The sequence below is a fragment of the Falco peregrinus genome, chromosome 4, assembly GCF_023634155.1.
Source record: "Falco peregrinus isolate bFalPer1 chromosome 4, bFalPer1.pri, whole genome shotgun sequence".
Classification (NCBI taxonomy): Eukaryota; Metazoa; Chordata; class Aves; order Falconiformes; family Falconidae; genus Falco; species Falco peregrinus.
This window is the reverse complement of record NC_073724.1, coordinates 114,828,409-114,846,982: the sequence shown is the minus strand read 5'-3', so window position 1 is coordinate 114,846,982 and position 18,574 is coordinate 114,828,409. Positions and strand designations below refer to the sequence as shown.

At 41.2% G+C, this 18,574-nt stretch overlaps 1 protein-coding gene across 11 annotated transcripts in view; it reads left to right on the top strand.

Moving 5' to 3' along the window:
- Positions 1-18,574, top strand: part of DLG2 (discs large MAGUK scaffold protein 2) — a 1,040,329-nt gene that overhangs the window by 154,159 nt on the left and 867,596 nt on the right. For 2 of the 11 annotated variants that reach the window (XM_027779440.2, XM_027779438.2), the window contains exon 2: positions 11,104-11,178. The exons of the other annotated variants lie outside the window; for them this stretch is intronic. In XM_027779440.2, coding sequence (XP_027635241.1) covers positions 11,104-11,178 — 75 coding nt within the window. The remainder of the gene's footprint in view (positions 1-11,103; positions 11,179-18,574) is intronic. 11 annotated transcript variants of the gene reach the window in all.

Here is an 18,574-nt window from a genome sequence, read left to right as displayed (position 1 = left end):
AAACATAGCTTACTTTTGCATCTTTAGGCCTGAAAAAATAAGAATACTTTGGTCCCAATTCAGCACTCTTGTCCTGGTGTTAGATCTATCCTGGCTGTTTGGGAACGGTGCTTCTCAATAATTCTTTCCAAACGTGCATGTAAACATTTTTTTACTCACAACACCACCGGCAGGATTTAGGGTTAAGGACGCTTCCTGGCTTAAAGATCTTGGTTAGGGATAAACTGAACAATTCCTTGAGATGTCCTCAAACTTAGCAAACCAACTTAATGTTAGATGATAGGGAGATAATTGGGGACCTCCCTCCCTGTTGCTACAGGGCAGGCGGCTCACTGCGTGTTTCCAACTGCGTTTGCACATGGTGATAGTATTTATAAGAAGCAGTTATTAGGGGAAGCTCAGGCATTGGGGTTCAGCACAGTTGCTTTCTGTTCTGGTTTATTGTTGACTTGCAGCATTTCCATGGGTCTTGCAAAATGTCTGGGGTAGCCACAACACCTGAAGGCTGCGTAAATGGTAAGGCAAACCAATGGTTAGCACTGCCGTTTTTTGTGTCAGGGCCATGCAAAACGAGGTCCCCCCTTCATGATACAGAGAAGGGCAGAAGGAGAACCCCCAGGCACCCATGGGCTGAGCAAAGGGTGGTGGGTGGCTGCCGCAAAAGAGCAGGGAGCGCAGTGGAGCTGCAGAAACAGATGTGAGCTGTCGTTCCCATCTTGCTGGTGGAGAAACCCATATGGGGAAAGAACAGGAGGTGAATGAGGCCACAGATTCTGTGGCCTCATTTACCTCCTGTTCTTTTCAGGTCCTTCTGCTCCCACAAACCATGCTGAATCTGAGACTACATTCTTAACCTGCCCTGGAGCAGCGCGTAGGTGCCTGCGGGTACCCATTGATGCAATGTCAATGCAAAGCACTTATAAGCGGTGGTGCAGCACCGCTGAACAAAGCTGCAGGATCATGCTAAACATCTGATTCACACTCCCAGATGTTGCTTTCCAATTGAAAATAAGCAGGAAGGTTGAATAACAAAGCTGCAGTCAGACTTACTTCTGGATGTCCGGTGGTGCAGTGGGGACCTGCAACTGCAGCCATCCTTGGCCGTGAGAGTTTGGCAAGGAGGTGTGTAGTAACCGGATGGGACAGCGGAGTAAGTCTACTTTTAAGATGGTACAACTGGGAGAAGAACATGGCCCAGTGCTTTTTTATATATATATCTGGAGACACTGCTTTATTTATTTTATGAAATGGTGATGGAAGTTTCCACTGTAACCTTTTCCCAGGGCCTTCTGGGCAATGACAAACGTAGACTCACCATCACCTCACTGCTGTTGCTCTGAGCAGGGCTCCCAACGCCATCGACACGCAGTATTTTTCCTTCCAGCTTTTCTGTCTCTTGAATCCACCGCTAAATGGCTGAAATGATCGGAAAGTCAAGCGTATGAGCTTCAGATATTCAGCTCCAGATATTCAGTCTTTCCTGCCAACTTTGATGTTGCAATGAGATAGGATTGTCAATTGTAGGTGACCTGCTATTTGGATGCGTATGGGAAGACCATATCATCATATGTAATTGAGCTGAATAATGGAAAAAATCTAGTTTCAGGACACTTTCATCTTGCAAAGGCTTGAAGCCAGATGAACTACAGCTGATTTCCTCATCTTGTTTGGTACCATATTTAACCAGCTGCACCAGTGATGTTTTATTGTATTGATTGATCTACTCTTACATGCTTTATTATGCATTGGAGTAAATCTACTCCCTTTAAACTTAAAAAAAATTTATAGCATCTGTTTATGCCAATTGTCACCAATACAATAAAAGCAGACTTTTTTCAGAACATCTGAGATTTTCAAAAATTAATTTCAATACGTATGAATTCTGCAGAGCAGCGTATGATCAGTTTTGCCCTAAGATGTGATAATTGTCCTTATTTGAATATCCATTTGTCTGATTTGCTCAAATAATTGCCATTGTCATTCTTGGAAAAGTGGATCTTAATGTCAAGAGCGAGTAAATACATCAGTTTTATTCTTCAGATCTTATAAAAAGTCAAAAGGGAGGAAAAGATGAATGCTATTTAAATTACAAAATGTGAACATTTAAAGAAGTTGACATTTTTAATATGTAGTCATTAAATTTACTCTTGAATTTTCAGTGTTTCCAGTCCATAGAAAATGACATAGATGTGGTGGTGGAGTGAATATGCCCTTGTAGATTACGTACAATGGATCTGAAGACCCCGCTTTGGATCTGTGTGGTGAAAGATGCCATCTAATAAAATTAATTTCTGATGTACCTTGCCAAATCTTAAATGCTACTGACATTTTTTCAGCCAAAATGTAAGCTATGTTTTAGAAAGATTTAAGGCATTAATTTGTACAAATTCTTCCTCTCCTTTTTTATTTCCTCGATGTTTCCATGCGTTTCTGAACCCAGGACTTGGGAAACGCTGAATCAGTCAAGGAGGACTACTTATGGTCTCCTAGTTTATTTTGATCGATAATGTTTCCAGCATAGCTTCTTTCTTTTACTGTCACATAAAACATGTTATTTGTGGAATTATTTTATCATTAGGAAGAATTCAGTATAAATAAAAGCTTAGGTCAAGACTCCATCCCAGCGGGAGCACCAGGAGTTTTTGAAAAGGAAGAACATTCCCACTGTGCCTCCCAAGAGTCAGAGGCCACATGCTGTCCTCTCCCCTAGCTGTGGGCTCTTCTTCCATCCTTCTGCCTTTTACAGAATTATGAATACAACAGTAGCTGCTTCTGCTGAAAAAGAAAATAGATAGTTCTGTGTTGCCTGACAAGGCTCAATATAACAGGGGCTGCTTCACTGAAACCCTGAGTTCTTGGTGTCAGGTGGCTTAGAAAAGATGATCAGCTTTTCCTAGAAAAAAAAACCCCAAACCACCAGACCAACTCAAAAGCTTTCTGGCCCTTGTTGCTACAAAGGAGAGCTCAGCAGTGGAAACTCTAAAGTTTTAAAACCCACAAGACCAATGAAGGGAAATGAAAATCAGTTTTTCTTTTTTTTTTTTTTTTTAATATATTTTAATCTCCCTCTTTTAAATGTGGTACCTCTGTCACAAGCAGGGCTAGCTAAAGACCTTCTCCTTGAATAAAGATTTTAAAACTTCCTGAGCAATCCAGTCTAATGTTTTATTATCCTTAACATTTGTTATGGCCCTAAGAACTATCCATGTTGTTTGCCCCTGGTGTCACCTCTTCTTCTGTTTGGAAGCGATATTTTGAGATTTGCTTTAAATCCTGGGTTCTATCACCTGAAAGCTGCTGTGTTCTGAGAAGAGCTTGCAAAGAAATACACAAAGACTTGACACCAAATGAAATAATCCTCATTTATGCACCAAACCTAACCCACCTGCCGTTATTTGCAGGGCTCCCAAGTTCAGTGTTCTCCAGCTTGTAAACCAGAGAACTGGCCACCTTCAGACCTAGGGAGAATGCCCAGCTTGGTCTCTTAAGTTTTGTTAGCTACAAAAATAAATGTCCATCATCAAAATATTGAAAATTCTGCAACAGTTGTTCCTTCTTAGAGATTCTTGTTGCCAGCTTCCACTTAACTCTGTAGTGGTTTAAGCCAGATCACTCACTACCCAGGTTCCATTGCCACTGGACAATGTAGGAAGAGACAGTTAAATGTAAATATGATTATTCATGTGAATGGGGAAAAAGATCTTGTAGATGTGGCTTGTTTGTTTGTGTTTTGGTGGCGGGTTTTTTTTAGAGTTAATGAAAGACTCAGTTCATTCCATTAGTGAAGAAGCTTGGTGTTTTGGTTTTAGCTTTTTATTTATTTAAGTATGTGTTAGTCAAGTTTGGTAAATTAACAATATCTCACATTTCATGGCTGTCTGTCCAGCACCTTTTCTAAAGATCTAGTTCAAGTGTTTAAAAGAAGGAAATAAAGATGGAAGGGAAAAAAACCCACCTGGTTTGTAATGGCGCTGGGAAGCAGGATGATGTGCTTGTTTATGCTGTTAGCCCATACCAAGGCTGAACGTGTACAATTCTGACTGGCAAGTTTGCCAGGAGCCAGTACCATCTGTCTATCCTATTTTCTTCTGCTCATCTGGCAGTATATTTGGAGCAGGGGACACCACTCTATGCACTTAAGGCAAAACTATGATAGATGCGTAAGCAGAAGTCTCAATATGTGCAGCGATCATGGAAAATGAGAAGCCACTGTGGTCAAGTGCGGGACCAACATCTGGCTTAGACCCCTGGGTGTGGTGTGACTCTTCTGTAGGTCTCTCCCATTCCACACACTATCATGCCACTTTGCAGCATGAAGTTAAGACTAACTAAAGCAGAGAAGAGCTGTAAAATTTGCACCTTGTTCTTTTGTCAGCATTAGCTCTCCTTTTCCCATAGTCCCAACATGGAAGACAAGGCAAAATTCAAAGCTCATCCTCCTCAGTAGCATCTCTGGACTGTGAGTGAGGAGTAGCTGTGGCTTGGCTAGTTGACTTTGAAACTACCAGTCCACATTAAGCGTACCGTTATAAATCCCTCTCGATAGTGTGCCATCCTTGGGAAAGGTAGGGGCTGGCCTTGTGTCCCAGTAGGATGCTGTGGATTCCTCAAGTGAGAGGGAAACCCTCATTCAGTATTTAGCCAACACAGCTGGCTCTCAGTGCCAACCCTGATTTCAAGGGTGGTTTTAGAATCTGGCTGAAGAATAGAAAAATGTGGAGGTGGCACCACTGGAGTGACCTTACTGTTCCAGCCTCTCTAATTTAGAGCAGCAGCAAAACCAGTCCCAAGATGCTCTCAGAAGGGCAGGATGGTAAATCAGATCAGGTCATCGGCTGCAGGGGGTGACCAGGTCTGCACACTGTATGCCAGCTGTTGGTCTTACTTTGCAGAGGTGAATCCACTATGAAGTTAAGTTGGATTATTGATTACGGTGGCCTGATGCCAATGCAAATAGGTCACACTTAAAATACTTATTTATGCTGAAATAATAGGCCTTACTGAAGAAAATGGGTCTTTATTGTCCCATCCCCCCTTATATTGTGTTAATCTGAAAAAAACCTCAATATAGAGTTTTAAGAAGTTATCTACTCAGAGAATGAGGTTCAATTTATTTTGTGGGACACAAGATCAGCTGTATGTGTCTGGGGGGCTGTAAAGTCAGTCTCAAAATAAGGAAATTATAAAGCTAGGTATAAATATTGAGGTTGAACCCATGCCTCAGGTGTTGTAGACTATTATAGCCTTCCTAAAACCAGCAGAGCTGTAGAGAGCTATGCTACATGAGGACCCGATTTAAATTTAGCTGGATTTGAAACAAAAAAAAACCAACCACATTTCTATGTGCCCACACGTTGTTAATAGATCTGGGCAACATTTGTTGTTTTTTCTTTGCAAGACTTCAGGCTTTGAATCATTACAGTTTCAAATCATAAACTGCATAGCTACATTTTTTGTGCTGAATTTCCTGGCTATAACAAACCTGAGACAAAGGAAACATAATGATTTTCCCTCCAGAGATTCACATTTAGCTAAAATCAAAATCTTTTTTTCTATAGTCATTATTAGGTGCTGATGAGCACTTCAAACTGTGGTGTTTTCCTGCCAGACCCTAAAAGTGTAATAGTGCTGAATCCATGCAATTTACATGTGATTTAGTAAACTCTCTTCTGAAGTGGTACTTGAGGACGTCTTCGATGACTATGGGCTGGCCGCTAGCTAAACTGCACAGTCTTAGAAGAGTGGGAAGATCCTTTTCATTGATTCCCATTTCTCTTAGCTGGAGAACATACTTAGAGATGTTTGACAGATGGGGAGTGTATCTAAGTATTTATTTCAAATCTTTATTTACCAATGTTAAATTTTGGAACAATTATTGTGAGTCTCTAGCTTTTGGATTTCAAACATTATGAATGTAAACTGATGAGACACATGTTGTCTTTTCTGGAAAAAAAAACCCCATTTTTTGGGGGGAGTCTCAAGAAAATTACACAGAACAAACCAATGCGCACTGCATATGTAATGTCTTGTAATTATATCTTGTCAAAAGCTCAACTTTTTTCTCCTTTATTCTTTAGAAATATGGTAATTGTCCCTTTTCCCTTGTAGTTAATTATAAATTTCAGGAAGAATTAAGTCTGTTAAATCTCTTCTTCCCCCTCGTCCCCCTCCCTTGGTCTCTATGGCAGCAGCAGGAACGGAAAAGAATTACTTTGATCTCCATTTCTGAGTGACGTTTCGTTTCTTCCAAGCATTGACCTTGTTTAGTGCAACTGAAATTTTCAATAGATTTCATTAGATTATAATTTGCTGATCTTAGGGAGATGTCTTTATTGAGGTTGGTTTTAACTGTGAAAGGAGAAGGGTGATTTGTTTCATAAATCTATGAACAGCTCTATAAACTGAGAAAATGTTCAATTAACTGCTCAGGCAGATATGGTTGGGGCTTAATACTAGTGCGCAGCAGTGGAGAGCTGCAGATGTAAGGAAAGGTGGAAGATACTCAGCCAGAAAAAGAAAACCAGAGAGCCTGATCCTGGCTCACTTAATGATAGTGCTGCTGAATGATGGCAGAGCTATACATCCTTAGCAGGACCCTTCTCCAATATTCAAGGGGCCTGGTTGGAGGTGTGAGGATAATTTCCTAGTGCCAAGGTGACCTGCATTTTTATACATTTCACATAACCAGAGCTGACCTGACGGATTCTTTGCAAGGTCCCATAGGCCCCTAAAAGTGCAAAAGATGTGTCTCCTGGCATGCAGCCTCAACATAAACATGTATTTCTTTGGTGGGTTAGTCTGTTTGCTACTACCACACAAATTTTCTTCTGTCCCCCTTCACCTGATGCAAGACTTCTGCAAAATGAGAGGATGTGTGCAGTCGAGAAGAAGGGGATGGTCATTTATGAATGAAACATTAGGTCACAGGTATGGCCAGTACATGATTATATTTTACCCAGCCTGAGACCTCTAGTTGAGATATATAATTTTCATTTCTCCAGAGAATTGTCTGCCTCAGAGAAGATAAATTGCAAGGAAGTGTAGGAGTAGCTAAGTATGTTCTTCATACTTACATTCATACATACGTAAATATGGACTTCAGCCAACTCTTTTGCTACTGGAAACCTCATGCAAGGACTTGTATATAATCTGCAAGCCGCACTCTTGGCCATTCTAGAGGATACAAATGGAATCCCACCTGTAACTGCTTTTGACACTGATCACCAATATCTTCTCTGAGAAAGAATATTAAGGCAGATCTGAAAGAGTGCTCCAATTCAGTGAGCCCTGAACCTTTAGCAGATAAAATATTCCTAAACAGCCTCTCCGGATTTTGTGCCATCTTCCTGCAGAGCTAAAATCTGCCTCCAAGGGTGTCTGCAGCCACAGTCACTTTAGGCAATATTTGGCCATCCAAATTTGGTATTGAATATATATATATACATATATAATCTCCCCCTGCCTATGAGAAAATGGCAATAAGCTATACGTACTCACACTTAAAGTCCTCCAAACACCCTTAGCAGTCACTATGGTTGACCACACAACACAAAAGAGGAATCCTTCCTTGCAGTCTTACCCAGAGCGTGCTGATGTGCAGCTGTGTCTCTGCCACCTGAATCCTCTCTTGTGCAATGCCACAAAGCTCTCACCTTCTCATTCAATATTCAAGATGCAGTATTTCCCACTGCAATATTGCAGTGGACATTGATGCTACTGCTCTGCATAATATTAACGTATCTGCAGGATACCTTATACTGATGCTTCTAACCAGGGCTAACAGCAGTTATTTCAACACCTGACTGAGAAAAGCAGGCAGGAAAGAAGCTGGCTTAAAGGTTGCATGCTAGGAAGGTAGATGTTGTGCAAAGACTCTGAAGGGCTGGCAGCCTTGGTTTTGACTTCTGAAGTTGGTGCTTCTCTGTTTCCTGGTTACCTATGAGGTCCGCATTTCTTGATGCTTGATAAACCTATTGGTTTGGAGATTGCACATAACAGTGCCTCCAGAGAACGAATTGCACTCTAACTGACTAGGAGGTTAGCAACTCTGTGACTTTGGTCATCGCTTCATTGCTTCCTGACTGTATTATTGTTATGCAATTTCCGAAGGACTTAAAGCATCAGCCCAGAAAAGAAGCTGTGACTGGTGCTGAATTCAGCGCTGAGGATGGCATTATTTTTTTTTGTGTCCCAAGGTCTCCTTATACCAAAATTACACAAGCTGAAGATCTTATTGCATATTTTGAAGGCTTTGATTGCATGAAGCTGTGATAAAGCCTACGCCTGGATAGCTGTGTCTATCACTACATTGGAGCTGCCTCAAGGGTGAAGCTTAGTGCAGGAGGCTGGGCATCCTCAAGGAAAGGGAGTAAAACAAGGCTGTGGAAATCACTCATTCATAAGCTAAGGAAAAACAGCCTCTCTGTTTCCATTTCAGATGGACAATGCTTATTGGAACATATTCTTGCAAAGAGTAAGGCAAGACATGTTCTTTTTGCATATAAACATTAGTAAACATGAAAAGTAAACTACAGGTAATTCTGTCCTCCCTTGAAGGCTGTCTGAAGAAAGATGATTTCAAATGATAGATTTCCATCACTTTTCAGTGTAGTGGTGGAGCAGGGTCTACAGTCCTTAAGCTCACCAAACTTCTAAGCTGGGGAAAATGTTAGCAGTAATAATCAAATGGAATTAATTCCTTTTACAGTCCAATGCTTACTAGTATTGTCAGTGCTTGCAGAATACTTTATGTAGCGTTGACCTTTTAGGTGATTTTTCTTTTAGTTGATGTCTCTAGGTGCAACTTGTTGGAGTTTTTGGCTGGTTTTTTTTTTTTTTCCAAAAAAAGAATCTTTTATAAAGAAAATCATTACCAGCAGTTGATATACAACCTTATTTCTTAGAACTGTTTCAGCTAGGTGAGGGTGTAAGTTATGACAGGTATGAAAAATGTTGCATTTTATACAACAGTGCAAAAAGTAGCGATCATTCAAATAAGAAATTAACTGTAATTAAAAAGAAAAATAAATCCGACCCCAAATCCCCAAAAACCTGTAGGACAAAAGTGTTCAGTCCTTGCCCTTGAACTACATGTACTTCTCAGACAGTATCGGTGCAATGTCATATTATCAGCGCAGTAATTCAACTATCCAGCTGTGAAGGTCCAAGCTGCCAGTCACCCTACAGCCCAGATGAATGATCAGCCCAGCCCTTGTGCTGAGAAATTGGGATCTCTGGAGAACTGCTGCCTACAAGCAATTTAATTATGGAGTAATTAAATAAAAATTACCTCCGTCTTTCCAGCCTTGGAATATGCAGCGTGTCTCACATGATCCTGGGCCTTGGGGCAGTTTTGGTGTGAATTTCAAAGTCAAGAATACTTGCAGAGGGTTAGCCCCTCCTGCTATGAGATCAGGAGCTTTTACGTTGGAGATACATCATTTTTAAGAAAGTGAGGAGTCTTCTTGAGGAGCCTCCTGACAAACGTGTTATACATGGTTACGTGAGTTTGTAAGATCAGGCTTTTCAGTCAGGAAAATGTTTCCTATTCAAAGCAAATTGGTCATTTTCTTGCCTTTATCTTGCCTGGGATTAAAGACTGAAGACGTACAATTGTTAAAGAAAGGAAAAAATAATTACCAGTGCAGTCTTTTGATCAAAATCAATTTATAGGTTGTTTTTTTTTTTTATTTTGATAGGATTACATAGTTTGCTGTTGCATTCATCCCTTCCTTACAGGAGATAACACACAACCACAGGATATTGCTGCCATGATAGCAGTGACTTTTTCAAATCCTTTTAAGCAAGACTTTCTAAACTTTCATCTAAAGGTACAATGCTTCTTGCTTGCTAGCTGTTTTTCTGAATATTCCTTAAAGCTGTCTAAGTGAAAATATAAAAGATAACCAGTTTTTTAAGGTCTGGGGAATATAAAGCTGAAACGGATATACACAGTTTTTCCTTTTTTTTTTTTTTTTAACTTACATAAGTATTTAGTATTGCAATGCTTTACAAATATTTACATTTTGGAGATAAAGAACAAAGCACTAATAGCACTTTGTTAGTTAATATTCTTAAATCAGACTTAAAATTGAAAATTGTGTGAAGCCTTGATCACTAGTGTTTGCAGAGGTTGCTCTCCTTTGCTCTCAGCATGGGGAAAAGAAAGGTGTAATGTAGTTGGTTGTGATATATCTGGCTTAAATGAAAATAAAAGGTAGGAAGCTTTTTTTTTTTTTTTTTTTCCCTCTACATTATTTACAGTTTTGGGAACAGGCATGATTACAAGAGCCCTCCAATTCAAGGAGCTAAATAATCATTTGACTCTTACATGAAATGCTGAGAGTAATGGTGGCAGACACCAGAATTTATTTTGAACTTTTCTTCAGGGACTCTGACCCAATCTGCTGTGCAATTCACTCTGATGGGCTCCAAACCTTTGCTAAAATGTAATTGAATCACCACAAATTCGAGGGAAATTGCAGGAAGATCAGCCCGAAGGCCTGATGATTGCATCTTGCACTGCCACGTGGAACAAAGTTTCAGGGAACTGCAGGAGCCTTGGGTACTTGCTCCACATCTGGCTAATCCTGAGAGCAAGCAGAGTGTTCTGCTCAGCAAAGAAACACACCCTACAAATTTGGGAAAGACTTCTGGAAAATAGCCCTGGGGTGATCCAGGCTGCAGCTATCTCTGGTTCAAAGAGGACATAATGGAAAAATGCAGCCTGTCGCGAAATGGGGGTGGTGGTGGTGGTGGTGGAGGAAGCCAATCTCTACCTCCTGCCTAAAGCTCTGCTATTCTCTGAATGCTCCAGGATGGGGGAAAGCTAGATGGCATGTGCTTGGGGTTCAGAGCAGATGAAGGATATGTTCACTGACATAACTAAGAACTTCAAAGCAAAATTAATGGGTAACTGTTGAGGCCTTCTGGTCCTGAGATGTGCAGATATTTTTTTTTCATATGTGACAGTGGAGAATTACTTTGTGAGGTGTAATGAACACTAGCAAACTCCTAGGTGCTCCATCTGGAATGGAGCCTGTTGCGCGCAGCGACTGCAGCACGTACTGTGTTGTGTATAATGCAATTTTCACTTATTTGCAGCAAAGCCATGGCAGATGCCCATCCCACAAATGCTCAGTCGAAACACCTGCCTGGATACCCATTCAGCACTCTACTGTAAGTTTGAGCCTTTTAATACAAAGATTTGAGAGACTGAATGGTAGGTCTGTGTTTGGAGCAGCCCTGTTGGTAGAATTTCCATACTCAGTGCACTTGGGAAAGAACAGGAATGAGTCCTAAGGTCAGACCAAACTCCTTGGGAATCAGGAGCTGTTGAAATGTTGGGTAGTGGCTTAGCAGGGCTTCTGCAGAAGTTCAGGCTCTTCAGGAATGTATTTCATTCCACATGGGGCAATGGGGATAAGTGGCAAGCATGGTCTGGTTCTTGGTGGTGTCCAGCTCAGAGAAGTGTGGAGCTGCTGTCGATGGCTGTAACTCTGGGCTCCCGCTGAGTGCGATGACTGGAGCCCGCTAGTTTTGCCTGGTCGTGGACACAGTTTATGGAAATTCATTCATAAGCTGCTGCAGGGTCTGCCAGAAACAGCTGATGCTTAAAGCACCAGGCTGTTCCCAGACCCAGGTGGTGACACAGTGGGGAGGAGAGGCATCTTTTTCACATTCTCATGAAGAAAGAAATATTGATGATTCCATAGCTGGGAAAATTTGCCCAGTGTAGGTAACGGCAACGTTTGGGATGATGGGCAGCGAGTGAACTTTAATCTGCTGTGTTTATAGGAAATGACCTTTGTAAATGCTTTCCTCCTCTTGCCAATTAGATGACTTCAATGAGATTTGCTTTTAACTATCAAAGATGTAGTAATATTTGAAGAGAAAAAAGAAACTGCGGTCAAGTTGACAATGCATTGATTTATAACTTGTCTGAACATACATTGTGGATAGAGCCAAATCCTTGGATGCTGGAAGTTAAGAGGGCTGAAAAATAGAGCTGTGATGATTTATCTCAGCTGAGAAACTGGCAGGATTGAGTTGACATTTTATGTGGCTCTGGACCACAGCATGATGTTGGTCCACAGCTACCAACTTGTCACCTTTTGTGAGTATATGAATGAGAAACAAATCCAAGTTTTCACTCTCCCTTGGTCTCCTGTTAATCTTGCCAGTGATTGTAAACACTGTGGTTTTGGTTGTCCTTATAATATGCTAAAATTAATTATATCATTGTTGGTCTGTATTAAAATAGACTCATTTACAAGTATTGATTGAACAGTTGAGCTAAACAGTTTTTTGCCAGGTGAGGATCTAATCCAGTAACTAACTCTTCTTAATTATTAGTTTCCGTTCTCAGAGCCTTTGGATTGACATTGCGATGTGGTCTTGTTTTTGTTTATATTAAAAGGTGTTGCAGCATGAGCACAAACACGGTAGTGTGGTACTTTGAGAAATGGAAGTGTGCTGGGCGTTTGTAGTGAGTCACAAACAGTTGCACTCAATGATTTCCACTAACATCAAGACCTGAATTTTCACATAGTGGCTTTAATGTTTTAGGATATCTGTTTCTTAAACCAACAAAATTAAAAGCATTTGGCGTGAGCATTATTTGTCTCTTGTTATGCCAGGTTATGCATGCATAGGTAATATCTATAGACCTGCTATCTTGCAAACTTCTGTCTTGTCTCAAAAAATGGTAAACTGAGGATGGAGCTTTGTTGTCTTTGTTAGGACTAGAATTGGTCTAAGGTCAGAATAACTGCAAGAAGTGTAATTTTTAAACTGTTAGAGTGGAAACTGGTTCTGGGACTAATACTAGTTAATATCTTAACCAACAGCATAGTGGGACTGCCTGCACCCTCAGCAAATTTTCAGATGCCACCAAGCTGAGTGGTGTGGTTGATACACTAAAGGGAAAGGGAGTTATCTAGAGGGGACCTTAAGAGGCTGGAGGAGTGAGCTTGTGTGAACCTCATGAAGTTCAACAAGGCCAAGTGCAAGGTTCGGCACCTGGGTCAAGAGAATCACCACTATCAGTACAGACTGTGGGATGAATGGATTAAGAGCATCCCTGAGGAGAAAGGCTTGGAGATACTGGTAGATAAAAAATTGGACATGAGATGGCAATATGCACATGCAGACCAGAGATGCAACTGTATCCTGTGATGCATCTAAAGAAGCCTGGCCAGCAGGCTGAGGAAGGTGATTGTGCCCCTCTACTCTGCTCTGGTGAGACCCCACCTGGAGTACTGCATTCAGCTCTGGAGTTCTCAGTACAGGGAAGACATGGACCTGTTGGAGTAGGTCCAGAGGAGCGACACAAAAATGATCAGAGGGGTGGAGTACCTCTCCTGTGAGGACAGGCTGAGAGAGTTGGGGTTATCCACCCTGGAGAAGAGAAGGCTCCAGGGAGATCTTACTGCATCCTTTCAATATTTAAAGGGGGCTTATGAGAAAGATGGAGAGAGACTTTTTAATAGGACCAGCTACAATAGGACAAGGGGTAATGGCTTTAAACTGAAAGATGGTAGGTTTATGTTGGACAGAAGGAAGAAATTTTTTTATGATGAGGGTGGTGAAACACTGGCACAGGTTTCCCAGAGAAGCTGTAGATGTCCCATCACTGGAAATGTTCAAGGTCAGGTTAGATGAGGCTTTGAACCACCTGATCTAGTGGAAAGTGTCCCTGCCCACGGCAGAGCAGATGTTTAAAGGTCTTTTCCAACCCGACCCATTTGATGATTCTATGGAGAAAAAAACCCCAACTTACTATTAGAATACAGTTCAGCTGTACACTTAGCTGCTATGTTTTTTGATTGTAGAGTACAATATGTGGTCCTTGAGGTAATTGCCTGCTTGGAGCTTGCTTTCATCTATATTTTGCTTGATTATAAAAGTTGAACATAGTGAAGGAGCTCAACACTACCAAACAAATAAGTTGTAATTCCCAAGTACCTCCTGCTTCTTTTTTATCAAACCATTTTCTATGCAGCCAAACAGATTTTTCTGCCTACTCTATCTGTATCAGATATTTATAAGCATTTTTTACCCTACTTCAGTAGATTTCTTTTCTTGGGAGACTAATGCAGACAGCTGGGGGAAATTAAAACAGACGGAAATGAACATCTAGGTAGTCAATGTTTTCTCCATCTGATTTCAGAAGTATCTTTTAACTGCCTTGCTTTTATCTGAGACGAATATCTGTGAAATGTCAGCATTTTGATAGCTGATTAATGAGATGAAAATTTCCAGTGATGCATCAAAGCATATTGCCTGCTATGAAAAGCTTGAAAGATTAAAAAAAAAAAAAAAAAAAAAAAAAAAGAGCAGGGATGTGGCCAGTTGTGACAACTCTATTAGGTGATCATAGCGGGCATTCAGATGCCTCTAAACAGTGACATAGGAAACACTGTCAAATACTAAAGGAAAAACAATCTGGGAGAAAAAAACAATCTGGGAGAAAGGATATCCTCTTTCATCAGTTTTGCTGGCTCTCACTCGGGATGGCATGAGTCTGGGCTAGGTTTTACTCTCCTTTCCCAGCAGTTTTTAGAAAAAGCATGGTGTCCTCTCTTGGGTGTGCCTTTCCCATCTAATGCAAGAACCAGGAGCGCTGGCAGCATGGCTGTTATGTAACAGTCTGACTTTTGCAGTCCCTAATTCACCATCCTTTTTGAATTTGCTGATGATTCTTGCAATTAAGATTCTCAATTCTGTTTGGCAACTCACCATCTGCAAAAGAGGACATAAGTGAATACTGCCTTCACAATGTCCTTAATTAGATTCATTTGAAGTCTGAGAGTTTTAATCAAGGGAATTACCTAAGGGTGGCTTTGTCTGCACTTGCACTTTTAGTCATGTCTTCCGAAGGATTTGTAGTGTTTGCTTATAAAATACTCCAAAAGGAGTTCACTGTACTGCTCTTTAGCATACTAAACCTTCCTGTCGCTGGGGTGGCTCACTAGCTAGATCCCCATTATGCAAAGATAATGAAGTATCAGAGGCTGCACCTGCGTTGCAAAAACATTTGGGGCTGTCTTTTCTTCCGGCACCGTTGACAGCTTTTCTTGAGCTTGACATTCAGCACAAACATTCACCTTATCTCACCCTGCAGCATTAATGGGATCCCTCTGCTTTTCCCTGCTGCAATCTCAGCGGAGCTCCTGGGCCCGCTGTCCTGGGCCCCTTCCACTGAAAGATCCCCTTTTGGGGAGTCATCTGCAGCTGAGAAGCAGCAAGAGAGAGTAGTAAAGGGCATGGGCACAAAAGGCAAAAGGATGTGGTGTGTGCCCTGAGCAGAGCCTCATTCAGCCTCAGCTGTCCCCACGATGTGAAGAAGGGGACAGTGACTTCAAGGGTAGGAGAACCTAAGCAAGGGTCCTCACAGGGGAGATGCAGCAGCTGTGCATGCTGCAATAGCTCACAGGCTACACCTTTACATAGGTGCCACGTTCTGTGGAAATTTAGTGCAAGTTTTGGCTGCCAGCCTGCTTTGCAGCTGACCCTTCAGTCTTTCTGCCCCTCAATTTACCTACATCCATAACACAAAACGAGCAAAAGTCACTCCTCTTTGAACCTACATACACGTGCAGGATATTATCGCTCTGTTTATGTGGGATACATCAGTGCATAGATGATAAAGTTACTCTGGCTTTCTCTTTTCCCAGTTTATTTGGAACACTGGAAGGACAGGAATGCACTGATGCCCTGCACAATATCTGAATTTAGTTTGATCTGGGAGTGAACCCGTAAACATTCCTGGTTCAAACTAATCAAGGTTTTTGTATTCAGACTCACTTTGCAGCTGTTTTAAAGAAATCCATACTTTTGGAAAATGACTGCATGTTAGTTCTGGTGGTTGTTCTTTATGTAAGAATGTTCTGACATGATTTTGTGCAATGGAGCCAGGCAGAAACATATTGAAACATGCATATTCTCCTTTGTGTTTTAAGGCTATGAGCCTGGAAGAATTGTTTCTGAAATAAATCTTCCTCTCTTTAAACACAAACCAAATAAATGGCTCTGTTTGGCTAGACTCCGCTCTCTCCCAGGACTTTGCGTTGTGCCTGGTAACGATGTCCCTTCCTCTCCTGTGTGGATGTGCTCTATAAAATAAAAAAATAGCTCTGCACTCCAGAAAGTGCCTTTTGCAGGGGCTCTTTCTCTCTTTTTCTAAGCTTTAAGTCTTTTTCTGTTAAAACCTGGTTGGCTAATAAATTCTACAGACAATCCGGGTGGTGGGGAATGTTTTTTTGTGGCTAACGTGAAATATTTGAAAACTGAGCTATTAATACAATGCTCTGTTCTTCTATCTTTCACCTTGGTGCTGATGGTAATGGAAAATTTTTAGTGCTAAACCTCAGCTTTATTTTTAAAGGAGGTATTAAAGTAACGCCTTGCATGTTTCTGCTGGGTCGCTATATTCCTGCAGGTCTTCATTCCAAAGCCTCCCGTACCCCTCCTTGCCCAGCACTCAAGACAGTTGACTCTCCACATCTTTAGCTTTTAAAAAGGCTGCCTGCACCCTGTGCTGCTGAGCCTGCCACCGACCGCCAGCTACGGAGCTGCTTTTTAGAACAGCCATGTAAATCCCCCTTCCCTTCGGACAGCTCTCTGATGCTTCCTTCTCACTTACACCACCCCTCCCCAGCCTTCCCTGGGGAAAGACATGCTGTTCCTATTGCTGTTGGCTGTAGCTCAAGGTGCCGGAGAGCTGCAACATCTCTCCTGTAATCTGATTTAAGGATTCAGTGGGGAAAGTTCCAGCTAGACTAAGGTAGTGTTGGATTAGCAGCAAACCACAGCACATCCCAGCAGGGCAGCAAACGCTTCATGCTTGGATAGACAGAGGCAGAGGCTAGCAGAGTGTGTGTTAACAGCAGGGCTCAGGAGCAAATTTTGAGAGAAATAGGGCAAAAGAAGCCAGTTACTCCACTGTTTCATCAAAGAGTAGGGAAGAAAGGGGGGAGAAGATTTTTTAAAATGCTAATAGACCCTTGACAATGATATATATATATCTATATATGGATATATACTTATTTTATGGCATATGCGGTCCTTCCTCCTGTTTCAGTTCATGTGATCCCACTGAAACAAGGGAGGGGTTTCACAATTGCAAAACCAGCTCAAAAAACCTTAAGGTAAGGTGACAATTCAAGTAAAAAATTAGTATGATAAACATTAAGTTGTACAAACCCATCACCTGCAGATTGACCCACGTAGCTGCTTGACATCGTCAGGAAATGTTTGGCATGAGTTATTTACAGTGAGTAATCTTATTAAGCAGACATTATGTATAGGATATTTGCTGTCTTTATTGCTTTATTTGTTTTACGGAAATCACCAGGATGATTCTAAAGCAGTCCCAGTCACAGAAGTGTAGCAGTGCATAACTTAAAATATTTCTAACTTGGTTATAGAAATTTTCTTTAAGTTGAAGCTTGGTATTAATCTTTATGACACCAATTACTTCAAGGTAAACTTTTATAGAAAAACAAATCTAGATTCAACTACTTAAAATCATTGCAGCTTATGAGTTTTATGAGTGAAAATTTTAAACAAAACTTAATACTCTTCTTCCATTTTGAGTGCTGATTTAGCAGGCAACATTTTGACAGTGTCCCTGAAGTTTAAAAACAGTGTGCACATCCAAATTCTACAGTATTCATTAATTTTTTATTATTCCCAGAGGAAAAGCACTGTTGGAGTACAGTCTTTCTGATAACATCTACATAGCTTGAGAGTTATGTCTTGGGGATGTTGCTACCCAAAAGCCACACTTTCCTGACATGGGAAATTCCATGCTAAGGTCAAATACCAGCAATTAGAACATTCTGACCTTATGGTGACATACACAAGAACAAAGTTAGCTCCATTCTTTATTTACACCCTGCAATAACCAGCAAATACAATTCTCATGACTGCTTAGAAGTATTTCTAGTCCCCAGTAAGGTAGGCTAAGCTGTTTCCATTATTTTTCTCTTAGATGTGGTGCAGCTTAAAATGAGGCAGTGACTTAATTTTTTTAAGAAATTGAACACATTCATCGTATAAATTAAAAAAGTATATGTGCACGTAACCAACAGGTGAAGTGGGACTCAAGTGGGAGAGTAGGACTGTGACTCACGGTTCGGTAACTCATGCCACGATGATATCTAGAAACTGCACGTGAGCAAGGAGACTTGTGCCTGACACTAAAAATCTATAGAAGAAACTGTGGCTGAAGCAGTTGTGGAAGACAAAAGATAGGAACTACGCCTTGTTCGGCAGTGTTGATAGAAATGCTGAAAGGGAAATTAATCTGTCCAGGTTTATGTCGTTGGAGTGCTATAAACACCTTCGAGGTGCGGTTTGTCTTTAGACTGATCTTTACAGTATGATTGGGTTATTGAAGGGTGCATTTCTCTTGATTAATAGTAAAGGAGGCCTCGACAACTGCCTCTGATACATGTGTGTGAATCCAAGATGTATCCCGCACCAGGGGATTCTCTCAGCGTCGCACAGGTCTGTGGAATAGTGCTGACCTACGTCAGAGAGCAGCTACGAGAATTTCCTTCTAGGCTCC